The sequence below is a fragment of the Stegodyphus dumicola genome, chromosome 10 (assembly GCF_044657685.1).
Source record: "Stegodyphus dumicola isolate Sdum_Otavi_A_Nest chromosome 10, ASM4465768v1".
NCBI lineage: Eukaryota > Metazoa > Arthropoda > Arachnida > Araneae > Eresidae > Stegodyphus > Stegodyphus dumicola.
The window spans coordinates 124,355,688-124,383,395 of NC_140777.1; the positions used below are offsets into that span (position 1 = coordinate 124,355,688).

The following is a 27,708-nucleotide window of genomic DNA, read 5'->3' on the forward strand; positions in this document are numbered from 1 at the left end:
TTCCTTGATGCCCTATGTATGTGCTTATATTGCTTAATGGCTAATCCAATCTTATGTAAAAGCATTACTAATATACCTATAGCAGGTTTATGTGTGCTTATTAAGGCGCTTGATAAAAAGAAGTTAGCTTAGGTAGTATAAGAGAATAGAATATAGAAGAAATCAGTGCAAGTAATAAGATAAAGGCATTTAAAGCGGCTATTTGACCGGCCAAAAGTTCTATCTGGACAACCCAGCCTCTACTGAAGGGCTACATCTGCACTTAGCGTGATATGAATTATGTTAAAAACTGAAAGGTTTTCTCAGTCCTATTTCTGTATACTCAATCATAGGATATTGAAACTACGTTTTAAATCTTTCCATTGTATATTTCGCAATAAGAGTAGACAAACTCTGGCTAATGAACTTACGCCCTCTACTCAAAGGAGACAAGGATATGTCATGATCCAGAAACTGTCCCCATGCCATGAACATGTGTGTTACGTAATCGGTTGGATTGTCCAAATGGGCATGAAGTTCTAAAGAGAGTGTCCTGGGAGAAGGCAAAGGGCGTCCTGATCGTGCTTGTCGTTTTGCAGCTGTACCTATAAAGAAAAGAGAATAAAAACTGTAAATGAAAATAAATCAAAAAGATCAGATGTTAAAATTTAAGACTTGGTCCTGAAGAAGGTTTTATCGGAACCATTAAAATGGAAAGATTCAAATAAGCTCCTTGCTTAGTTATTTCTGTAAGCATGTACCGTTTTCTTAAGACTACGGTTATACATTTTTTGAAATATCTTATGACTCCCCCACAAAAAAAATTACAAAAGGAGCTGCCACAAATTTTTTCTTCTCTGATAGAAAGCTCAGTATTTCTCTTGTCAATGCCACTGTGAAGACTTCTGCTTACGTTGCTTATTTTATTTAGTTATTTATTTTTAGTAATTTGTAATCAGGGCTCAAATTCAGCCACATCCCACCAGTGACCGGATCCGGTACTTATCTTTTTGAAGAAAATTTAATTCCAGCAGAAATGTCAAACAACATGAGCGAGCTCTTACAAATTTTTAGAACGATTTCGGAACCTTTTCATTAACGTTTAAAATGCAAAGAGTACTTTTTTAAATGTCCGAGTATGTTTGCATCGTGATTTCCATGATAGAAGGACCTTTTGCAAAATTTCCAGGGTAATGATTTCCATTCCTCTTTCTAAAACTTTCCAATAGTGGAAATTCCAGTCCATCAATCGTGGTTGGTTAGCGTTCAGAAAGAGAGCTCTTTTCAAAAAGCCAAATAGTCCATAGGTGAAACGTAGATTTCGCTGGAATACTTTGAAAAGGTGTGTCAGTCTTCATTTTTAGGACTATCGTCATATTTTTCAAACTATGACTTGTTGTTTTCTCTTTTTGAAGTTTCTGTCTTTAAAATTCATAGAAATAAAGTTTTTTTTTTTTTTTTTTTTTTTTTTGTAAATATTGGACGTCAAACTTTCTCTTGATAGTAAGTTGAATTAATTTTAGCATTTTTTTTTTCAAATCTTTTTACTTTTTAATTTATTTTTCCCACTAAAGAGAACCCTCCGACAATCAAAACCCCTTATAGAAACTTTCTACGCATTGATTGAAAAGGTTTCTATATTTTTTTCTCTTCGTTTCGAGTAATAAATGGATCAGTTTTTGTTGCAATCATTTAGGTAACTCCGTGCTTCATCAAGAAGCACAACTTATTTTCATTTATCTCCACTAAATGGTTTTTGTACATGGTTTTACAAATTGTTCTCTGTTGAACCATATGCCTCGGTAAAAGCTACTGAACATTATGATTTTTCCTTTTCTAGTTGTAAATCTTCGTTTATTTATTATTGTTACATATGTATTTAAAGATTCTGCAATTGATTTCTTCGTCGGCGTATTTTCTCTTGTTACCAACTATTTAACTTTAGAAACATTACAAATATTTCGTACCTTTTCCGGATATTCATTTGGAATCTTCTTTCGATGTAGGTGTAATGATCGACAGTTTTTATTTTTCGCTCTCTCACCCTCATTCGCTACCTCAAAACGTATTAACACCGTGTTCTCAACAAGTACATCCCATGGAATACAAAATTCGACAAGAAGCTTTTTCTAGAAATGTTTTTCCCTGAATCAGTTTCAGGAGGTATGACAGTTTCATTGGAGGTTTTCAGGAGGTTCTGGTAAACAGCCAGCTAAAATTTTATTCTGAAACTTGAAATATTGCCTTTGACACAATATTGCGACTAGTTCTACCAATCGGAAGTATGATTCTACATCAAAAATATTATTGATCTAGCTACGTAAGTTTCCTGGAAATGTTCATTTGACAGAGAGTTGCAGAATTTGTTTTCCCTTCTGATGTGTTTTTAAACTGTTACCAACCAGTAGCAAATGTTGCAGGAAGTTTATCTAGCTGGAATATTTCCTGGAACTTTATTACCGTATTCCATCGATATCTCGTTTTGAACGCCAAGTAAAAGAAATTTTTGCTCATATCTCTAATTGTGCAAATAAAAAGAAGGGTACATCCCAGTGAACTTATTTGTGTATTTTCATAAAAGTGGTAGTTAATAAACAAACTGGTATTCTTATGAAACTTGCATTCAAATTGTTCATTAAAAAAGTGTGCAATAAAATATTTTCTCTCTCATTTTCCATATAAAATGTACGCAACGTTTCATTTTTCCTGAGGGCAGAATGGATTTCTCACACACAACAAACAAAAATTCTATTTTTATGGGTTCCTTAAATTTAAATTTATGAGGACAGAAATGTACGTAGCTTAATTTCTACACTAGTATTGCAACTTAAAATTTGCAGATTTTAACTTGCTTACATAGTTATAAATAAAAGACGAATTTCATATTAGTAAAGACTCACCATCTGAGTAGTCTGGATCGACGAGTCGTTCAAAACAAGACGCAGCCATACCCCATGATGGGTGTCTGAGATTGTTACACGATCCGTCGTATGTCCTGTATCTGTCATTTCGTCTGCAGGTAAAATTGAATTGGGATTCGCAAGTTTGCACTTCGTTTCCTTGCAGCATAGTTCTCAAGTCTGTTTCGGCAAGACCAAACATGATCTGCTCCGGTGTCAAATTGAATCTAAAACCCAAAGCATATAAAAAATATATATTCATGGAAATTTCTATGTATTGTACAACGGCAGTTCTTACTAGTTTAAATATTTGAATGCATAACAAAAAAAAACTTAATTTAGTAGTCTCTGAATTGTTTCTTAAAGCAGGGGAAATTATTTAGCTGTCTTTGAATTAAGAGTCAAATTGCCTTTTTCGGAAGTTGCTTTCTGTGAACAAAAGCTTGTTAGAAGGAGTTATTGCTAAATCCACGTTATGCAGATTAGGAATAACCAGACAGACTAACTAATCCAAAAAGAACAGTATAAGATCATTTGAAGAGTATTATCTATGTAAGATGCTACGATGTGTGGATCCACTATATTTTAATAGAGCAGAATATTGTTTGTTCGAGTCTCGGCATGTGATTCTTTGGGTTACAGCTGAAAACAACGCGGAAAAAACATCGCGGACGAAAAAGTTTTGGAGAAAACAACGAAAGGAGAAAACGTCATGGTAAAAACATCGCGGGAGAAAACATCGCAGTTCTAAAACATCGTTGTATCGTGGTCAAAAATAAAGCGGTTCAAAAACTTCGCTGTTTAAAAACATAGTCGTCAAAAATATCATGGTCAAAAATAAAGTACGTACAAATCATCGCATGACGATAACATCGCATACATGGGTCTTTCAAATCGCATAGTGACATATTATGTAACTGAATTTCATCATAACTAACAAATCGACATCCAAAAAATTGATTGCATGCTATACATGAAAATGTTAACGACACTTTAAACGAAAACAAAACAACATTTAATTTTCATTAAAAAATATCAAAACAAATGTGAAAGAAAGTAATTTGATCATTAACTAAGCAATTTTTATAGAGGTAACCTTATACAGTTATTTATCTTCCTTTTTCTAAGCATTTTTAGACTGTACATTTCATGAAAAATTGTCAGTTAACCTTTATAATAACCTTTATAAAGAAAGCTTAATTTATTAATGATATTTGTTAATTAACTATATAAATTTAAAATTCTATTAAACTTATTAAGTTGCATTAATTTTCTACTCATTTTAAGTTTTTAAATGCTTAAGTTTCCTTCTTATTTTTTCAGCAAAAATTTATTAGTTCCTTCAAATATATGAAATATAAAAGTAAAAGAATCCCTCTTTACTTCTTGAGCTCTATGATCTTTATACGAACATGTATTTGCATCTTTCAAAACCTGAAAACGCATGTGCGCGATGTTATCGTCCTGCGATGATTTGTAGGTACTTTATTTTTTACGACGATGTATTTAAACTGCGAAGTTTTTGAACAACTTTATTTTCGACCACGATATTTTAGAACTGCGATGTTTTCTCCCACGATGTTTTGTACCACGACGTTTTCTCCTTGCGTTGTTTTCTCCGCGATGTTTTCGGCGGACGCCGATTCTTTGCCTATTACTGTAAATGAGAAGCCGTAAGAACCCTCTGTAGTGACCTCGAGAGAAGAGTTGTCCTTAAACGCATTGCTTTGTGCATAGTGGGACAACAAAGGAGTTGTATGCTAATAATATTTGCAATAAAGTACCTGAAACAGAGGCATTGCTTTTCAAATCTTAAATCTGTACGTCTGATTCACTTAGATAGCATTGAATTCCTCTGAAATCAGTTCTTCTTTAATTTCATCAGGTCGTAGTCGCAGGGCAAGCCTCCTAGAACGACCTTGACCAGATTAACATTATCCACATGCAATACGTGCTGCATACTATTTGTTTGCAGCTTTCTGTAGATTTCACGATGATCATTAATAATAATAGGTAATATTTTGAGGAAATTGTAAGGATCTTAAGTTTTACTAACGTTTATTTTATTTTAAATCTTTACTATCACTTCTTATTTTCTACTTCCGGCCAGAATTAAAAGCTTTAACTTATCTATGCAAATTTGTCTTGCGAACGCCAAGTACTTAAGTTGTGGCTTTTTGCCAAGCAAGAGAGAGGAAGGAGTGATTAGGAGCAGGCCGCTTGCCATAGCAGTTTTACTCGGTTGCTGGTTGCCTTCAAGGCCAGAGGTTTAATCCTCTTGATAATTTTAAACGTATCGTAGTGTTAACAGTTCTCTGTACTACATACGGCTTTTCTGTTAATATACGGCCAATCTTCAAGTAGACAATTGTTTATTAATCCAAAGTTAGTTTAGTTAGAATTTAGTTAATATTTTTATATTCTTACGTTCAGACCACAAGTGGTTGGTCTCTGTATTCCGAAGTCTGTAAATCATTGTAAAAAGAAAAAAATAAAGGGTTTCGTATACCCTTCCTGTGTATCTTGTCTACTTCCCACATTTATTGAACATAGCTTTAGTAAGCTCCCTGTTCCTATTCAGGTCATTTAATGTTTCCAAAGCAAGTAAGGAGGAACACTGAACCTGATAGTGGCGCCCGACGAAGAAGAATAATCATGGCCGAGTTTCAAGAAGAACCTGTGCTGCCTGCAGAAGCGGCTCAGAATCCAGAAATGCCAGCTGCCGCCCTGGAAGGATTTGGTTACATCGTCCAGACCATGCGCGCATCGATGAAACCAGAAGCAACATTTAATGGAAACTCACCGGTAACCAGTTTTTTGGAAAAATTGGAGGACCACTTCATGCTGTATCCTGTGCATGAGTTCCAGAAAGTCACCTTAGCTACCAGCGCTTTGAGGGGCCAAGCGCTTAATTGGTTCAAATGTATCGGCAGAAGCCTCTTGGGTCAAGCGGGAAGTCCCACCTATACTTACGAAAATTTCAAGACTGCCTTAGTAAAAGCCTTCCCTGTCGTAAGAGATCGTGCAAAATTAGAAACGGAACTTTTCAGCATATATCAGCAACGAATTGAAAATCTTTCCACCTTTATTTTAAGAAAAATTCACGTCTTCAAACTCTTGTATGGAAACCGTCCAGATACTGAGATAATTCATGTGATTTTGCCGAGGTTACTTCCCCAAGTACAAGACTTTATTGAATTAAGGAATCCGACTACACTGGAAAAGTTATTTGAACTAGCAATCCAGTTTGAAAGTAGAAGAACGGCGGACATTGAAAGAAGACGCCAGTATGAACAACGAAACCAATTTGGTGCGCCAAGACCACAGCAAAGTCAAGAACACGGCTACGGAAGCAAAGCGAATCAGTGGGCAAGAAAACCCGAGCATTCAAAAACAGCCGGCGAACGTCGACAGTTCAATAGCAATCCAGGAAAAAAGTCTCAAGGCCAGTGGAAAAAGAAGGAAAGCACGGAAATGAAAAATAATTTAAACTAAAACGGATTTCTGCTGACGGGAGGGTGCGGAAATCCGAAGGCCAAGAAAACCCCTTTTCCTTCAAGTTAAATACAGTGATGGTGAAAAATTTGACTCTTCCAAAGATTGAAGTGTTGGTGAATAACATCCCAGCCACCGCACTCCTGGATACAGGCGCGCAGTGTTCCTGTGTCGCAGAAGATTTTTTTAAGAAGTATTTTCGGAAATACCGCATATATAATTCGGATAATACGACAGTGTTAGCTGCGCAGGGAGAAAGATGGCAGTGCATAGGTAAATTACCGCTATACGTTCCTATCAAGGACGAACAAGTAAAGATTATGTTTTTTATAGTAAAGAATTTGCAAGCACATATCATCTTAGGGATAGATTTTCTTTCAGAGGCAGAAGCAACGCTGGATTTTAACGAAGCGTCCCTTAAGCTGACAATGAAACCAGTTCGAGCAGAAAAAACAGAACCACCAATGTTAAACCTTGACCACCTGCCTAAGGAAGCACAACAAAAAATTCGACAAGTGGTAAGTGAATTTGCTTCGTTATTTAGTGATATTCCAGGATTTACTCAAGTTACTAACCATAGTATCGACACCGGAGATTCACTGCCAGTTCGCCACAAACCATACCGATATGATAAGAATAAAGAAAAAATTATAGAGTGGCACATTACAGATATGTTACGTAAAAAGATCATAACGCCCATCTCAAGTAGTTATGCTAGCCCGGTTGTTTTATGTAACAAAAACAATGACTATCCAGTAACACATCCAAAAAGGTGGCGTTTTGCGATTGACTATCGTAAATTAAACTCCATGACTAAATATCCGGTATATCCGTTAACTATTATTGAAGAAATTCTAAGGAACATAACTTCTACCAAATACATGACGACTTTAAACTTAACGACTGGTTATTTTCCAATAGGGGTTAGACCGGAAGATGTGCCTAAGACTGCTTTTATAACCAAGTCTGGCACTTATGCATTCCTGCGTATGCCGTTTGGCCTTTCAGGGGCACGGGCAACATTTCAGCGATGTATGGACATTGTGCTAAGGCCTGTTTTTGGAAAGTCCACATTTATCTATTTACACGATATCATTATTACTAGTGATAATCTGGACCAACATGTACAGGATTTAAGACAGGTGTTTTCATTATTAAATGAGGCCGGTCTAAAAGTTAATGTCGAAAAGTGCAAATTTGCAGCCCCTGAATTAAAATATTTAGGTTACAAAATATCTCAGAAAGGAATCGAGACAGACGAATCAAAAATAATCGCTGTACAAAAGTATCCGACTCCAAACACGGCGAAGAAGCTCTCTTCTTTTCTAGGACTTTGTTCATATTATAGGTCCTTTATAAAAGATTTTGCAGCTATTGCTGAACCATTGTTAAAATTAAAAAGGAAAAAGGCAAGATTCTCGTGGACGGCCGAAGCCAATAGTGCTTTCGAAAAATTAAAGCAAGCATTAACGCAAGCCCCTGTTTTGAAATTTCCTGAAAAGGATGAGAATTTAGAAATTTCAGCGGATGCTTCGGATTATGCGGTAGAAGCGGTACGTTCGCAAAATCAGCAGCCCGTGGCATTTTTTAGTCGAACTTTAAATCAAACACAAAAAAATTATTTCGCGACCGAGAGACAGGCACTTGCAGTTCTGTTAGCAGTGCAAAAGTTACGAGTCTATTTTGGAAGGGCGCCAATAACAGTGTATTCTGATCATGCGGCGGTAACTAGATTGTAATCATGGAAAAACTTATCCCCAAGGTTAATAAGATGGGCACTCAAGTTACAAGAGTATAATCTGGTAATCAAGCACACCCCCGGAAAGGAAAATATCGTAGCAGATACCCTATCCAGAATAAAAATAGATAAAGAAGGTAATACTGTAAAGGTGGCAATGCTCTCAGCATGTACAATAAATTCCCGAGAAACTGTAATAACCGAACTGGGTAAGGATCCTGAATTTAGAAACATTTATGAGTATTTAAAGGATCCTGAAAATTTTAGACACCAAGATATTGTGGCGATAAGAAATAGGGCGGCCCATTACGAACTAATAGATGGTCTATTATTTTATACAAAAACTACAAATTCCAACAACGAATTTCGACCTGTTATCCCAGCTAGTCTTAGATTAAATATCCTGCAGGAGTTACACGACTGCCCTTTAGCTTCTCATGCTGGTATTCGAAAAACTATCCAACGCGTACGCGAAGCAGTCTATTTTCCTGAACTGCGAAAGTTAACAAGGGCGTATGTCGAGTCCTGCCCAACATGTCAAGCAGTTAATTATATTGATTTCCGCCCGGCCGGGTTTCTAAATAGCATTAAATCCGAATTTCCAAATGAAATAATTGGCATCGATTTATTGGGCCCTTTCCAAAAAGTCAGTTAAATAAAAGTCGGTATCTCCTTGTTATGGTTGATCATTTTAGTAAGTGGACCGAAATTGTTCCCTTAAAACGAGCCTCCGCGAAATTAGTTACAGATTCTATTTTAAATAAATATATTTTAAAATACGGGGCGCCCCTAAAAGTTATATCGGATAATGTTCCTCAATTTGTAAGTAATATATTTGAAGACGTGCCAAAAACTGGGCATATGTCATTTAAAAATGGTCCCGTATCGGCCGCAATCAAATATAGCGGAACGGGTCAATAGAAATATAGTGAAAATTATCCGTAGTTATGTTAACAATTTTCATAAAAGCTGGGATAACTATGTCAATGAATTAGCTTTCGCCCTTAGGACCGCAAAACATGATACAACGGGCAAAACGCCTGCTGAGTTATTTTTAGGCAGAAAGATTATAACGCCGTTAGATAAATTATTTTATGTTCGACAAAGAGCCCCAGAATTTAAAATGGGTGACATAGAAAAATTAATTAAAGAAGCAAAAAAGAACACTGAAGTAGCACAGAGAAAACAAAAACTTTATTACGATATGAAACGACGGGGAGTAACTTATAAAGTAGGAGATGAAGTATTAAAAATTAAGCATTCACTTTCTTCAGCACCAGAAGATAAAACCGCCAAATTTTTTCCACGATTTGAAGGACCATATGTCATAGAAAAAATAACTCAGGCTGTAGTGGTGTTAAAAGCCAGGAATGGTGAAACATGCTCCGCAAACATTGACCAGATAAAACCATACTATGACCGTAATAAAATGCAAATATTTAAAGATCTTTTGCAGGATCCGGCACGGCAGGCACTGCAGGCACAAGCTCCAGAGGTGGAACAACGACAATCACAAGGGCAAGCCATTAAGAGGCAGGAGCAATTGAAAAGAAAGTTTCCCCGTTGGAAAATTGAAGGTAACAAGAAAAAGAAGCCGTTCCACCGACCAGAAAAGAGAGCGCACGACCACCCCCAGAATGAAGAAGGGAGAAGTACGACGAATGCAAAGAGAGCCAGTAAAAATAACGGCAACTATAACCCGGCTCCCAAACGGAAGATCTAACCATCGGACAGGAGTCTACGCAGCAAATGTCGACGAATTGCTGAAGGAACACCAGCCGTGGAGGCAAAGAAACAAGGAAAATTTGAACAGCCAGCAACGAGATCCAAGCAGGAACGAGAGAGAAGTGTCTCGGTTCCGCCAAGACCAGCTGCCATCAAACGGCCAAGACCACAGGCAGAGGCTAAAAACAAGGTCTTCAAGGCTGACCGAACTGGAAGGAAAGGGAAGCTCATAGAGGGAGGAACTGAAGGGCGAACCCGCACAAGAAGGAAGATAAACCAAACGCTAGTCTTCGCTACCTTCCAGGACTGGGCAGAAAAAAGAATGTCCGAATATCACAAAGATAAGTAAAACTTTATGTTACTTTGCAACCTTTAGTTAATTTTTCATTCTTACTGCAAGGGCCCACCAGCGGCCGAGCGGTAAAGTCGCTGAACACTGGTAGTTCGGTCCGAGGTTCGAATCCCGCGAACGGGCTGGCTGCATGGGTGTTTTCGTGGTTTTCCCCATGTGTAACGTGTATACGAGCCAGTTTCCCTTAGAAAGTCCTCCACGAAAGGCATCCCTCCCCTTAGGCAGATAGCCCTAGTGCGCTTTGCCGTAATTAAATACACACACACAAATACACACATTCTTACTGCAAGTGGCAGAATTCAAGACGTTTTACCTCATGTGAGGTCTACCTTTATCGCCAAAAAGGCGAGAAATGAGTTGTTACCTACTTTGGTATTATGTTTTTCAATTACTCGCGAGTAAAACTAAAATTAATATATAACAGGAATGTGTAAATACTTGAATATTGTAAAAGTTATTGTATAAAATTTTATTTAAAAGATTCTGGCAAGAAAGAAGTTTTAGTCTGAAAGACTTTTGAAATGTAGTATTTCAATGTAGAAGAATTGGCACTTGCTTGGAAAAGAATAGAAGTTAACAATGTACTACTAATGTATGTTTTAAAATGCGTAAAATTAACGGCATGTTAATATGTTCTTATATACAATGTGAACTGTTATTTTAAGCGTTAAGAAATACTGTGATATGTTAAAAGTGAAAGTAATGCCAAAAATTTTTAACTTATTCGTCTGACTGTAAAAAGAGAAAATTATTGTGAATATGTGTTAAAGGTTGAATGAATGTAGTTAGGCTCTCTGACGCTACACTTCAGAGTTAGCCACTTTCAGAATAGTACCTCAGGGTTTAGAGATGAATATAAGGTGTGTTATGAGGTCTTGTTATGTTGAATTTTAACACCTTAGTGTTTTGATTGCAGGCGGTAGTGTTGAACAGTTGTAGATAAACACATTCGTGTTTGGTGTTTTCTTTTACAACACATGTCAGAGAGCACGGGGAGAGAATTAAATAACGTCATGAATGAAATAAGAATGTTAAGAGAAATATAAATATTCACGTTACTTGCCATTTAATTGTGTAACATTTCATTAAACTAGTTTTCCTTCCAGATCTCTGGAAGGAACTAGATTTCAACTAGAAACTCTTGTTTAGATGCAAGTACAGATGAAAAGTAATTGTCCATGAAGTTGATAATGTAAAAAACGATTTTTTTTTAATTTCTAGTTTCTAGTGAGAAATGTTTGTAAAAGATTGGCCTCGCGTTAGATTCTAGAGCTAAAAGTTTTCAACAAGGTCGTTTTAGACCTCAGTTTCAAACTAATTAACTCTGGCGGGAAGTATGTAAGGATCTTAAGTTTTACTAACGTTTATTTTATTTTAAATCTTTACTATCACTTCTTATATTCTACTTCCGGCCAGAATTAAAAGCTTTAACTTATTTATGCAAATTTGTCTTGCGAACGCCAAGTACTTAAGTTGTAGCTTTCTGCCACGCAAGAGAGAGGAAGGAGTGATTAGGAGCAGGCCGCTTGCCATAGCAGTTTTACTCGGTTGCTGGTTGCCTTCAAGGCCAGAGGTTTAATCCTCTTGATAATTTTAAACGTATCGTAGTGTTAACAGTTCTCTGTACTACATACGGCTTTTCTGTTAATATACGGCCAATCTTCAAGTAGACACTTGTTTATTAATCCAAAGTTAGTTTAGTTAGAATTTAGTTAATATTTTTATATTCTTACGTTCAGACCACAAGTGGTTGGTCTCTGTATTCCGAAGTCCGGAAATCATTGTAAAGAGAAAAAAATAAAGGGTTTCGTATACCCTTCCTGTGTATCTTGTCTACTTCCCACATTTATTGAACATAGCTTTAGTAAGCTCTCTGTTCCGAGTTAGGTCATTTAATGTTCCCAAAGCAAGTAAGGAGGAACATTGAACCTGATAATATTACCAGAAATTCTAACATCGAAAATCACATTTAATTTGCCCTTGAATGTTTTACTGGAATTATTATATTTTAAGGGTGAGATAACCATTATCGGTTTCATCCTTGTTGTTTTGTGATTAGTCTGGCGAGGAGAGCATTAGCCAAAATTTCACTTTCAATCTTTGCATTATTATTATCATTATTTTCCTCGCTATTTAGAGCCACAAATTTATTTGAGGTTTTGATATCTATTGCATTCTCTAAGATTTACCGAGGTCTGGCGATCTTGCGTAAGGAAGCGAATCCGTCCGAACATGTAGTTCTTCCCTGTATGCTTTTCTCGAATTGCGCTTAACATTCACAGAACTAGGGTACCTAAATCAGCACCATTTTTAAACACATTCAGGGAAAAGCACACCTTTAGATATGTTAGATATATATCACATTTATACATATTAATATTTTCTTTAATATTAACATAAGGAATTTAACCTAAGACACAACTATCCTTACAATCAAAATTCAAAACATCACAGTCAACATCAGAAACATTACGCACCCTATACTTTTCATACTAAACTTTTTTAAGTTATTGTATTTGACTTTCCTCTCCTTTATTTTTCCTTTTACGAAGATACAATGAGAAATAGAATCCACTGTAGGATATACATTAAGAAAGCCTGAACACGCATTATGAAGTTTTTCACAAAAGTTCAACGAGTTCTTTAAAAAACCAACCGCGGTGATGATATCGATGTGATCGAATTCTCTTATCCAACAATTCCTTCAGAATTTCGTCCCTATACGTATAGAATCTATGTCTAAATCGCTACCTAAATCTTTTTCTTCACAATCCGAAACTAAATGGCCCATTTGCGTCTAATCATAATTCAGCACGCTGAACTTAATTTCATTTAAAGTAGCGTATGTTTCGCTCAAATATTGCTATTAACGAAATAACATCTCTGCTGTAAAAACTAGCCGTTAGTCATAAGTATTGAAAAAAATCATCGCTATAGAGGAGGAATTATACTCTGCAAATCTGCAGCAATTTTTAAGCACACCTTATTAAGCGAGGGCTTAGTTGGTTAGTTTTAATTAAGGCAAAGCAGCATGCATGGACATCTGCCATAAGAGGGATATTTTCGTGAAAATTGTTTGTGAAAAATTTATTTGCGTGCACGTTACGCATAGAAAAACAGCTGACAAAAAGTTAAACGATAACAATCCCGTTGACATGGATCAACAGTGTGGATGAATGCGACAATGACAAAGTTTCCAAATGGTGAAACAGCTCGCAAAAACGAAATTGTAAAAGTTTCAAAGAGATATTTCACACTGCCAAAGAATTGAGCCGTAGAATGACTGATAATAAAAGAGTTATAACAGGAAAACTAAAAGAAAGAACTAACTGAAAAATGCCAAAATAACATTAACCTTTCCCTCATTTTTTATTGCAAAATACGAATTAAATTTCGCTTGCACAACAGAAATATTTACGATTTTAGTTTGATTCTTTTTATTTTATAAAAATATTTGAAATAAAAAAGGATATAACTGATTGATTATTGAATGAATTACTTTACTTTAAATGTACTTATATATTCAAATAACAATCTTTTGTTCCACATGGAATTTTACAAGGATTAACCATGTTTACGAAGAAGAATGACGAATAAGACGCTGATTTCGTTTCACGTCAAACACGGAGCTAAATTTGTTTAAATTTGTTTTATAACCCAACGGCTTCACGAGCGCCACCTAGCGGACGCTGGAATAAACACCAGCCAATAGCGCAATGAGGAAATGAAAACTAATTTTTCAAGAAAAGAAAAATATAAAAGAGATCGTCGTTCATCTTACTCTGTTAAAAGGACTCTAGTTGCTTCTTCAAAACGTTCCTGCGTATTTTCGAGTCTTAGAGAACGAGCACCAATGGCTAGAAAATGTTGATGAATGGCTGATGGTGCATTTCTTCTGGGATCTACTGTGCGTCCTATTAAAAAATAAAATAAATAAATAAGATTTAACACCTTTTTCGATACCTAATTTATTGCTGCTTAAACAAATTTAAGTACACGTTTACAATTTATGCATTTTTTTACTTGTCTGCGAATCTTTCAATGTATCTATCTATGTTTCATTTTTTATCTTCATTTATTATCTGTGTTTCATTTTTTATTTTTTATTGAGCACCTTCCTAGGATCACTGAAATTATATGTGGTACAAATCAATTATAAAGATCGTACGAAACAAAGCAAATAAACAGGGTGGTCATAAAAAACTTCCCTGGTATACGAAACCTCTAGCAGTCTATCCGCTCAATCAATAGAATTGAAATTTCGATATTCTGAAGTTATACGGACGAGATTGTGATGCATTAGATCGATGGAGTTCCAGTTCTAAAATCTAAAGTTAGAGTTATCTAAAATCTAAAGTTTACACAGGAAATCCACGAGATTATCAGAACTGAGAGATACCATACAACTTGAAATTACATATATTCCTCCTGCGATATTACACTGAAGTGACAAAAGTCATGGGATACCTCCTAACATTTTGTCGGTCCTCCTTTTGCCCGGCGAAGTGCAACAACTCGACGTGGCATCGACTCAACAAGTCATTGGAAGTCCCCTGCAGGAATATTGAGGCATGCTGCCTCTACAGACGTCCATAATTGTGAAAGTGTTGACGGTGCAGGGTTTTGGGCACGAACTGACCTCTCGATGATGTCCCATAAATGTTCGATGGGATTCATGTTACCTAGGTGGCCAGATCGGTCGCTGGAATTGTCCAGAATGTTCTTCTAACCAATCGCGAACAATTGTGGCCCGGTGACATGGCGCATTGTCATCCATAAAAATCCCATCGTTGTTTGAGTACGTGAAGTCCATGAATGGCTGTAAGTGATCTCCATGTAGCTGAAGGTATCCATTTCCAGTCAATGATCGGTTCAGTTGCACCAGAGGACCGAGTCCATGCCATGTAAAACCAGCCCAGACCATTATGGAACCACCACCAGCTTGAACAGTGCCTTGTTGACAACTTGGGTCCATGGCTTCGTGGAGTCTGCGCCACACTCGAACCCTACCATCAGTTCTTACCAACTGAAATCGTGACTCATCTGACCAAGCCACGGTTTTCCATTCGTTTAGGGACCAACCGATATGCTCACGAGCCCACGAGAGTCGCTGCAGGCGATGTCGTGCTGTCAGTAAAGGCACTCGAGTCGGTCTTCCGCTGGCATAGCCCAAGGAAGACAAATTTCGCCGCACTGTCCTATCGGACACGTCCCTCGTACGTCCCACATTGATTTCTGCGGTTATTTGACGCAGTGTTGCTTGTTTGTGAACATTGACAACTCTACGCAGACGTCGCTGGTCTCGGTCGTTAAGTGCAGGTGGTCGGCCACTGCGCTGTGCATGGTGGGATGTTATGCCTGAAATTAGATACTCTCGGCACACTCTTAACACTGTGGATCTCAGAATGTTGAATTCCCTAACTATATCCGAAATGGAATGACCCATGCGTCTAGCTCCAACTACCATTCCGCGTTCAAAGTCTGTTAATTCTCGTCGTGCGGCCATAATCACGTCAAAGCCTCTCCACATGAATAACTTGAACACAAATGAAAGCCCTGCCAAAGCACTTGGCATTTATACATTTTCTACGCGATACTACAGCCATCTGTATATTTGCATATTGCTACCCCATGACTTTTGTCACTTCAGTGTATGTTTGTTATTGCTGTCAACAATCTCCCTTACGCAATGAGTTATCGTCTGCAAAGGTAAGGCACGTTGGAAACTTGTAATTCCGATGACAGATTTTTTTACCCTTTCCTCTCTTGTCAGGACCTTTCCTCTCTTGTCATTGGTCTTTCCTCTCTTGTCATTGGTCTTTTTTAATGCTCTTATTTGCAAATTTTTTATGCCGATAAATTTCGTTAGAACGATATATGTGTATTGTTCCAACGCTGTTTATGGTTTTTTCAATGCGCTGATCAATTTGCGCAGGGAAAATGTAGGTGTTGCCCTTCGAAAATTTCGAATATGCTTCACTGTAGCAGTAACCGGGAAATATATATTGTTTTAAATCATCTTAGTCTCGAGCGCTGCTAACAATATCTGAAATTTCATTTTGACTGATTGAGTAGATAGGCTGCTAAGGGCTCATATATATCGAAGAAATTTTTTATGACGACCCTACATAACCGAAAAAGAGCTAAATTTAGCAAACAAGCCCAATGGCAATTATTTAGTATTGTAAGATTTATCTCAATTTTATAACAGTTATTTTTAATTTTCAAACCCTTTCCTTTAAATTCTTGTTTCCCACTTACAAATCCCTACCAGAATGAGTTTTTAGTATTGCGTTGCATGTAAATAAGGTAGAAGGAGTATTTAAGGAATGTTCAGCTTACTTCAGTAGGAGAGCTTAGGAGTCCTTAGTGGCGCGTGTTTGCCGTTAAGATACTTCGTTATTAAGCCAACTACGCTCGGTCATATTGTACGTGCCTGTTGATAATTGCTGACTAATTTAATTAATGGCCAACTACGTTAGGTAATTGTGTCTAGCTTCGGCTAAGTCAGTTTAGTTTAGTATTAGATTAATTTCTTACTTTCTTATCTTGATTTAAAGCCCAAGTGAAGGCTTTCCTTTAAGCCCGAGAAGGGGCCAACTGTCATTATTTCTTTGAGTGAATAAAAGAGTATTTTAAACCTTCTCTGGACTTAGTCGTTACACACGGGAATTCACAGTTTAATAAGTTCCTCTACGTTCATCATAGACGAAGTAGTTAGGAACATTATAGTACAATTACTATATAATATAATTTCATCTAAATTAAAATAATATTCTCCAGATAGTTATTTACTAGTATGCTTCCTTCCTTGCGATAAGGTTGCTATAATTATTTTTGGCATCATTTGCATCAACAACAGTTTGGCGGTTTTTCACAATCCCGATAATGGAACTGTACCTTATATTTTTATATTCTCTAATTAGAATTTGCGAATTGTAAAAAAAATAATATTTTCATACTTCTGTAGGTTAAAGGATGCTGTGATTGACAAAGGTAATTAATTATCCTTTAATTTTGCGAAAACGCTCTTTGAATTCTTCAAGATCAAAACGTTTCTGCTATCCAGCATATGTTAAAATTTTGCAATGGTCTGTCATCTTGAAATCCAGCGTTTGTTGTATTTGTTTAAAATGATTCTCAATCAGCGTTACAAAAATTACATTCCCATGTAATATTTAGTCACTGAGTGCAAAACATGAACAACAAATAATAAAATTGACTTTCACATTAATAGTATTCCAGTACCTATTTATGTTTATATTTATATTTATATTAAATTATTTAAATTTTATTGATGTTTTCAAGGACTTGTTTTTCTTATAGCTTAACGTTATCATTCGATTAATGTTATCAAAACAACTGTGGACAAACGTGATCGCAATTAAACAACGCCTACTGTCATTAATCATTAATTTAAGTTGCCAGTGGGGGAATGTTATAAAAGGATATCTATGGTAAATTGTTCATATGTTTTTATTTTATTATGCATTGATTACAGATAGTTTAGTAGCAAACTGTTGTTTTTCCAACTTTCAATATTTTCTCCTTTTTCTCGATTAGAATGATGCAAAAACTATTATAAAAACTAATAAAAAGTGCCCCAGTAAAAGCATTGGATTTAATACGCCCAGTAAAACACTATTTTTCAGAAAATGGAAAATACTTTTGCATACTTACAATAGGTAAATGTTCCGATTTAAGTACGGTTTATTGACTTATTTGATTAGAATAAAGCACACAATAGCTAATTCCCAAGGGAAGGAATGCCTTTGTGGAGGTCTTTCTAAGGGAACTAGCTCGCATACATGTTACACATGAGGAAAACCACGAAAAGGCACATGAAGCCAGCCCGTTCGCGGGGATTCGAGCTCGGTACCGAACTACCAGGGTTCAGCGAATTTTACCGCTCGGTCGCTAGTGGGCCCCGATTCAAATATGAAAAATAATATTTGATATATGTCCTCCACGACTCTGCAGCACCGCACTCTTTCTGTGAAATTCGTAATAACGTTTTCAGATATTTACCTACTGAGGTGGCTAATGACGTACTGTATTTCCTATTTTAAGTCCTTTCGTTATTAATCGTTTTAGGATTCCTTAGAATGTAAGTTCTGATTTTTTGGGACTTTCAATAGCACTTTGGACCGCCTGGATCGAGAGGGTATAGTAGAACTTGCGTTCACGACACTTGCGCAAAAACGATTCACTGCTGGATAAACTAATAACAATAAAAGCAACCTGTATAATTTAGTGGCAGTTGCGGCCAAAACCATATCTTCTTTATTAATTTTCGGTAACTTAGAATAACGACTTAGATTATTAATTTGCTTCACAAAATTTTAAGCTACTGGACTGCACAAATATGGATTTCAACAAAATGGTTATATTATGTGTGTGTATGTGTGTGTTTGTAGAGACATTAGGTATTTTGAAAGCTGGAGACGCGAAAAATGAGCAATGCCGGGACTCGAACCACGGACCTCTCGAATACGCGTTGAGCTTGCTAACCACTACACCACGAAGGCGGGAGAAACACCTTATATATTAACTTGTAAAGAATGATGAATAACTGAGGAATAAAGTAACTTTAAAATGTCCAATTATCCTCAAAATACTTACAAATATATTCTATAACTTCTTCATTTTACGTTGTTATCCATCCTACATCTTTCAATTTTACTTTTAAGACATCTCCACGTTTTCACTTAAGAATCTCCATTAACCGAAACTGCCGGTACCAAAAGATTGCGAATTGTTTGCTTTTAGATGTTTCAATGAGGGTGAAATTCGTTTTACTTAAATGCTCTAAAAAGAAATTTTTAAAAAGAATTATAATACTCAAGAAACACTCTGAACATCCGTTAGAGCAGGAATGGACACTACTTGAGAAAAATTATATCAATAAATCATAAGGCTGATTGATTGTTTCTGACAAGTTGTGCGGATGTGTCACTTGCTGTATATAATTGGTTACACCTGTTAGAAAACTTCATGTATCCTCAGGGGTGATGTTCGCGAATGCCACTTGTGCGGAACTGCCATGTACGCCAAGTGTACCATCATCGAGAGTATGGTTATGTAATATCTGCAGTCGAACCTCTGTCCTCAAATTTCTTTTGTCAGTCTGCAAGTTATTGTTTCATTAAGCGCATTTTCACATCCGAAAATCGAACGAAGCTTCTTAAACAGTCAATTCCAAATACTCACTATTTTTGTAATGAGTTTTGACAGTCAAAAACTTACTGTTCTTTTGTGTTCTAACGCTCCATGTTAGCTAAGCTGTGAAATGAACTGACAGTGTTGCTAGATCAAATCAAACTCGACATTCTTAAATCGGAACATTTAGCTGCTTTAAGCGGATAAAAATATCTTCATTTTCTAAAAATAATGTATTTTAGGGGTCATATTAAACCGGGCTTTTACTGGGATACCTTAAATACTCCTTTTAAGTGAAAAGGCAGATATCTGAATCCCTGTAATATACTGCTAGGATGTGAACTCTATTTAAACTTCCAAGAATGTAAATCACACTAACTGAAATTTAAAAAGATACTCACTTCTACCCATTATAGTACTTCTCCTGCCACTAATGATTTCTTGAGCTCTGGCAAATGCTTCTTGTACTGAACGTGGAGAAAAGTTTCTGGGCATCACCACTGCAGGGGTTTGCCGTCTTCTCTGACTCAGTGGCACAGGGTTGAATGATTGGCCCTGCACATTCGCTATCAAATAGCATATTTCCGCTAATACGAACCTTGGAGGGAAAAAGAGATAGTATAAAATTTCATATTTAAAAATTAATGTTTTAAATGTTACTAATTACGTTAAATATTTTCATGCAATTTATTATAAACAATTCTTTGAAAATAATCATTTAATTTCCTGTTTTAAAAAATTGTTTGGTACTATAGCATTATCGGGACCAAACGCCACAAGAATAAACGGGCAAAGCGCTATGTCGCCGAAGTAGGCAACCCCGAATTTTGCGAAAATGTGTTTTATCTTACCACCCACAAAACGACAGAGATTTTGAAATTCAAGGGTTGTGTTAGTTTCTGCTTGTGATCAGTATGTACGGGTTTTCTGGTAAAGAATCGTAATATACACCTTGCACAAAATTTGAGTCGTAAAATCGAAATATGGAAAAACATTGGCATGTTATTTCAAAAAAAGGCCAATTTTGTGTCGAAATACCTAAGTTAGAAAAATATATAAATTTAATAATATCCTAACATGGAAAACACAAGTTAAATTTCGACAATCGGTCCAGTAGAACGGGAAATATGAAATTGCCACCACCCGCCTTTTTTTTTTTTTTTTTTTTTTTGCAAGGTGCTTTTTTTTTTTTTCCCCAGAAATATGGGGTTTTGCCTAGTAGTAGTAGAGAGCAGAAATGCACACGCATAAAGTTGTGTTTTACAAATAATCAAACCGCCCGAGTTATCCTGGAGAGCTGATTTGGAGAAAATGTCTGGAAGGAGAGCAAAAAGACTGTTTTGAAGAAATTTTAAAGGTGAACAGTGGCTGTTAAAATGTAAATATTATCCGGACTGATTTTCATTATTATTGTTAAAGTAATAAAATATTGCGTTTGTCTGTTTTTCTTTTATCTCCGATGTTACATTATTAGAAATCTTGCAGCTCAAAAGTAGTTTATGAAGTGTTCTTAGGTGAGTGTGATAATAGTTTAATAGTTTCCTCCGAATAAGTGCAATTTTTTATTTTTTTTAAAGTTAAATCAGGTCGATATGTACATGGAGAGCAGTGCCAGTTTGCAATCGATACCGAAAATTTCTTTTCCTTTAACCCAAAGGGGCTTTGTTCCTGAAGAACTATTGTTTCCGTTTTGCGATTTTGTGTCGATTCACTACCAATGGCGAATCACTTTTCAATATGTTGCCAGAAAGTATTATCGCCCTGTGTTACATTTAAAGAAATTAAATAATGAAAAATCTGCATAAATGTATGTATATTTCTCGCATTGTGATAAAACAACGGTACATAGAGCCATCGAATTTTAAATGACGTAATCCTCCTACGAATATAGACATGTGGAAGACCAAATTTGAAATGTGGAATTTGTTTTTTTCTCGATTTTGTATTTTGTAAAATTTTAACGAATTTTTAATTAACAAACTCAAGGATTTCAAAGCGAGCAATGGCAAAGTTGTACAGAAAAACTATTTTTATCTTCAGCGCGTGCGACTGTGTATCGTAAATTCCAAAGATAGGCTCAATTTAAAATTATTTTGCGATATTGCTCTTGAACTGAATTTTATTGTTCAAGTGCAAAGAACATGATATTTAATAAATAAAAGTAACACACAAAATGTTAAAAAAAAACACCCCTTTGGACGTAATTTTAAATCTGAAACCTTTCACTTTTTTTTTTTTCCCTACAGTTTTTTACATGTTAGATTGGCGAAAAATTAGTCGTTAACAATTGGCGAGTTTACGGATCGTTTGGACGGATAATGCGACAGTACCATTTTTTTATTGTACGAAAAGAAGAAGTAAGAAAGAACCTTACATTCTGTATTAATATTAACAAACTTTCAGAATTTATAAACTAAGAAATATTATAATTACTTTACATTCTATTCCAGAATCTCATATAAGTGTTATCAATGTGTTATAAATGATTGCGATAAAAATAGATCCAAATTCCAAAACCTTTTATGTAAAAAATGATTAACCAACACAGACTGAATGAATTGGTTTTCTAAATCTAAACTTAACTTATTCCTGTTAGTTTGCCTTTATACAGGTTTCTATGCATTAATTAACATTAATGCTAATTTAGTCAAATCTAATGCAAATTTAAGAAGTTAAGAGGAAAAATTTCATTTATTCGTTCAAATTTTAAAATATTAGCAGATGTAATACTCGTGAACTACACAATATATAATATTGTTAAGGATTTTGTATTTAGTTTGCTATTTTTAGTAGAATTATAATTAAAATTGTTTTGTATCCCCGTGCAGTGCAGCACGAGACTTATTTTAAGAGAAAGCTACGCCAGAAAAGTAAAAATACAGGAGCACGCGCATTTAACATTTAATAAATAGATTCTCGTAATTCTACTCTTTTGTATTCCAGAAATCTGAAGAAAACGGAAATTACCATAAGCTTCTCGTGACATTAAAAAGCTTTAAAAAAAATCCGGAGAGAAACATCTCAGTTCAAGTTGTTTTAATAAGCTGTAGTTGTTTACTAAGTTATGTTATTGATTGTAGCGAATTCGCGGTGAGATCGGATTAACTTTCTCTGCGCTTTGAATTGCGTTCTATTTAACGTATTGGTAGTTTAAAATATAACTAATGTGTGATATTGAGATATTGTACTAATATCTTTGAGGAAAAATCTAGCGTTTTGTTACACATATGATAAGAACAAATTTTATTAACTTTTTATCGGACTTGTGTATTCAATCTATTATGAATCCCTACGCACGCAACAGTATTAAAGTCTGTAGTAAGCTTTAAAATGAAAAGCGTTTCAAATTTTCTTGTTAATGTCTTTTAACAAGATAAGACTACGAGAAATGATTCTTATCGAATAAAAGTTTGTCATAGCTTGTTTAACAATAAATTAACAGCATCTGGGTATTTATTCTCAGATTTTATTTAGTTTTATTTATATAATAAATATTTCTGATACCTTTGTTCAATTCTTCCCTTACCGAATTTTTTTAACAGTTTAAGGTTTCAGAATTATTTATATAAAGCATCTTGTTATTCAAAAAGAATTTCAAACTAAGTTAAAACATTAGAAGTAAAAACCTTCAAATCGAACTGACTTTAAACAATAAAAACTATTATCTAAGCGTGTAAAGGGTACGAAGATTAATTCTTTTTGACAGACGTCCTTGAACAGTTAGGAAATTAGCACATAACTCGCTAACCTTAAATGCCTAAGCTATTAGCTGAAAGTAAGTATTACAATAAATGACTCGATGAATCGCAACTGGAAACTCGTTTTGCATTTAATGACGGTTCAGCAAGGCGTGAAATATTACAATACTTATATGAAAGAGTAGTCTTAAAAAAGAGCATTTGGAAATAAAATATGTGTATTAAACATCTTTTAAAATATACTTCTTATTGAATCAAAATATACTGCATAGTCAGAACTAAGTTAGAAATTTTAAAATATCTAATGTATCTACAATGGGTGGTCGTGATTTCCACGATAGAAGGGATCTTCGTAAACTTTTCAAGGCAATTACTTCTTTTGCTCTTCCATTACTTTATCTATCAAGCTTGTTGGATTTGCGCTTAGAAAGAGTTCTTTTCAAGAGACAAAAGACATAATTATCCATAGGTGAAATGTCAGGAGACTTTGCAGGAATACACTGAAAAGCTATATATGCAACACTTGTGCCAGCATTCTTTTTTTTTTTTTTTTTTCTTTTTTTTTTTTTTTCGAATGGAGTGGTACTTTTTGAAGTATGACTTGTTTTGTTGTCTTCATGATATTTCGATCTTTGAAAGTCATTGGGATAATTAAATTTCTCCTTCAAATATCCCACATAAAACTTTCTCTTGGTAGCATGTTAAGCTGATTTTTAGCATTTCCCCCGCTATTCTTATTTTTAATTTATCATTGCAAAAGAGTCCTGCAATAATCATACATCCTTTACTGATACTTTCTTTGCATTGGCGGAACCAGTTTTTTCTCTTTGTTTTCAACAGTAAATGTACCTCTCATTATTGCAGTCATTTCAGTAAATTCATGCTTCATTTAAGGGTCACAAGGTGCTTCCACTTATGTCCTGCTTAGTTTTCACGCAGGTTTCAACAAATTGGTCTCTGTTGAGCCTCGGCAAAAAGCTGGAGAACATTATGTTTTTTATCTTTTTTAAGTTATAAGATTTGGTTTTTTTTTATTATTATTATTATTATTATTATTAATTATTGCTACAGGATGTATTTAAAGACTTGATTAATTTCTGCGTCGGCGTATTTTCTCTTATTACCAATGATTTAACTTTAGAAACTAGAAACAATATGCACCTTTTTCGGGTACTGGTATCGAGTCGTCTTTCTGTAGTGATTGACGGTTTTTCTCCTTCTGATTAATAATACGTTGCTCGCTTTGCTGTTAGAAATTTTAATACCATGTATTTCAGAACGTTTTTGAATTGTGGAAAAGAACATTTGAAAATACTAAAACATGAATATTTGTATCTTTCAAAACATTCTTGTATTTGAAAATAAATGTCTGCAAACAACGGTTGGAAAAATAAAAGCTGGATAGGAACTTCTGTGGACATGGTAATATTGGGATTACTTGATGAATATAAAACATAATCCCAATGAAACTGGAGACAAGAACTATAGCAATGTTTTTAAGATGCATGATAATTTTTATTCAGGTAAAATTTAACATGTCGTAAAGTATATAATATTCATCATTAATTATCATCCTTCTTAAGATACTTAAGAGAGCCTTTTTACGAAAAACCTCGAGTAAATGTTTTCGTCTTTTGATCAGTGCTTATGTTAGTTATGGATAGCAATGTTTGACTATCAAAATATTTTGCACTGTTTGTGTATTTCTTACACCCTTCCTAAAGCAGCTGTGATAATCTGACATATTAACAGCCGAACATGTATAGCATGTAAAATGAGTAGCAATTATTTTTAAAATGTACTCAAATATATTAACAAATAGTGACTAAATTATTTAATACTAAATTAAATCAAATACACTGCATTAAAAAAAGGTGCAGTAAATTTATTCTATAGAAATTATTATTCAGGTATTAAAAAAATAAGTGATTTAATAATTACATAAAGGTCGAAGAAACGAAGAACTAAAAAAGAAACCTATCAACTAATTACCGCTATTCTTCAGAATTCGGAAATAAATGAGTTCGTGAAAAGAGTGGTGCAAAACGGGAGCTCCAAAATTTATGCACAGATATTTTTAGAAAAATTTTAGAGTTGTTTAATTTATGTTTAAAATGTAAAGAGTATTTTTTTTAAATTCTTGATCCGATGGCCTCTTTTCTGGACTAGAGGTGAACATCCATTTTATTCCTGATTTCCATGATACAAGGACTTTTCGTAAAATTTTCCGAAGTATTGATTACCATTCCTCTTCCACTACAGTCCATGCGTGAAACGTCGACTTCATAGGAATACTATGAAAAGGTGCATATGCAGTAACTATATCAGTCTTAATATTTTCGAGGAATGCATTGATACTTTTCGATGTACCAATGCATTCTTCGCATTTCCTAATGCTTTGTCTTGATAAAGTTTCACTCGCTGAAAAAAAATGGAATTTCTTCTGTAAATGACTTAAAACATTCTCTTGTTAGTATGTTGAGTGGATTTTAATATTTTTTTCTAATCTTCTTATTTTTAATTTCCCATTGCGAAATAATCCTCTGATAATCCCAAACCCTTACTGAATTTTTTTTTTGCATTGACGAAACCAGGTTTGTACATTTGTCTGTTCGTTTCCGCGCAGTCACTTAAGTAAAAGTATGCTTCATCAAATATGACAAGATAATTCTATTTTCTCTTGCTAAATACTTTTCTCATGAATTGTTGCTACACATGTATTTAATGACTTTGCAATCGATTTCTGCGTTGGGTTTTTCTGTTGTTACTAATTTTTTAACTTTAAAGCATTAGAAATAGTACGTATCCTTTTATGGGTATTCGTACGAGTCTTCTTTCTATAATTATTGACGATTCCTCCCTTTCCGATTAGATTTGTTACTGATTTTGAACTTCAAAATTATAATACCATGCATTTCATAAAGTTTTCAATAATGAAAAAGAAATATTTATCTTCGGAAAGTTCCAAAACATATCCTTCAGTTAACAGCTTGTTTGTATGCAACATTTTGAAAGAAGAATAAATTTAAAAGTAGAAGACGATATTTCTCATTTCAAACAATAAGCTGTTGCCAGAAATTTTTATATCAAAACATTTGATTTTTTAAATATTTTATCGAAAGTGTTCTAAAAATGTCTAAACACCCTCTGTAGTTATTCATTTTGGATAAAATGTAAATGTAGGCTGATTGATGTGCTCGCAAGTTTATACTGGTGCAAAAAAAGGCGATTCAAAGATCCATTTTTTTACAAATTAGATTTCAGCAACTACAAAAGATATTGTTAAGGATAAAAAAGACGACAAAATGACCAAGGTAAGAATCATTGGAAAACTCATTCAATAAACAAATAGTTTTATTTTATAGGCAATGGAAACATTGGAAGAATATGTGACTACTGTATTTTGTGCCTCCAAAAACCACCTCAAGGAAGGGGGAAGATATTTTTCGTGAGATAAATTAGTTTATATTTAAAATATTTTACATATAATTTTTCTTTTGTAAGTAATTTCATTGATAAATGTTTTCTATGAAATAATATTTCTCTACTGTTTATAGAGAATTTTAATTTTGGTACTTTAAGTATTATTCCACTAATCGAGAAACTGTTACCAAGCAGCGAAATTTACAGCCACTTAGAGAACACTAACATCTGAGACGTCACAGTACAATAACATCTGAGCTTTCACTTGATGTAAAACCCAACTGATTTTTGATAAGCCTTTTTTGTTTGTTTGTTTGTTTTTATGAACAAGGGCATAAATTAACTGTTATTGCTGTATTTTTCTTGCTTCTTTTTAAGGGGGGAGAGAGTTCAAGAGCTGTAGAATCACATATCCCATTTCGGGCTTTCTCGATTCAGGTCTTATGGAAAGCGGCAATAAATATCATCCCAATTCAGACTTCTTTTCCTCTTTCTGCATGTTTCTGGATGAGAATATAAAAATCGTACCATTTCAGCCTTTCTATTTTTAGCCTTTCATTATAGTTGGTGAGGAAAGGTACATAAAGAATATTTACTTCAACCGCAAAGGAAGACAGTCTTTGTTTGAATATCATACGGTAATTCTGTTAGGCAGATAGTTGTAAGAAATTTATTACCCCATTATACGGTTCAACATTCTTTTCTACAAGTCACATTTTTAGTAGTCTATAAAATAATATCTCTATTTTTATTAAAGACTGTGATAGTAGTACCACTCACGATTTTCATGGTTTTTTAGAACATTTTTAGTATAAATTTAACTCTTTTATTGATTTTATTTTCCTGTGCTTACCTAAGTTTGAAATCCTAAAAAGATTTCATTTTCCGGTATCGTTGTGATTTTTTACTTTCAATGTTCCAGTTTTAATATTTAGAATTCGGTTTCAAGAAATTAATAATACTATATCTTACTCATTAAAAAAAAGTTGTTTTCTTATGTTGTGTTCCTATGTTCTTTTCCTAATGCTGTATATTATGTATAATCACAAATGTCATTAACGCTTTCTTTAAGCAGTGTGTAAAGTTTAAAGGACGCAGAGCCATAATGGCATCGCTTTATATATACATTACGGTCCCGTGAGCTCGTGAGTTCTTATCACGCTCTCTGAATTTTACGTTGAACCTGAATGAAAAGGCAAAATGGTAATCGTTTTTATCCAGCTTATCAAGAAAGGCTGA

The 27,708-nt window shown here is 34.7% G+C and overlaps 1 protein-coding gene across 1 annotated transcript in view; it reads right to left on the reverse strand.

The window, feature by feature from the left end:
• Window positions 1-27,708, reverse strand: part of LOC118188337 (immunomodulatory peroxidase-like) — a 101,717-nt gene that overhangs the window by 39,671 nt on the left and 34,338 nt on the right. Inside the window, exons 2-5 of the mRNA XM_085825509.1 lie at window positions 19,750-19,946; window positions 13,971-14,103; window positions 2,880-3,106; window positions 411-584 (exon numbers count right to left, since the gene is read on the reverse strand). Of these exons, the coding sequence (XP_085681635.1) occupies window positions 411-584; window positions 2,880-3,106; window positions 13,971-14,103; window positions 19,750-19,946 (731 nt within the window). The remainder of the gene's footprint in view (window positions 1-410; window positions 585-2,879; window positions 3,107-13,970; window positions 14,104-19,749; window positions 19,947-27,708) is intronic.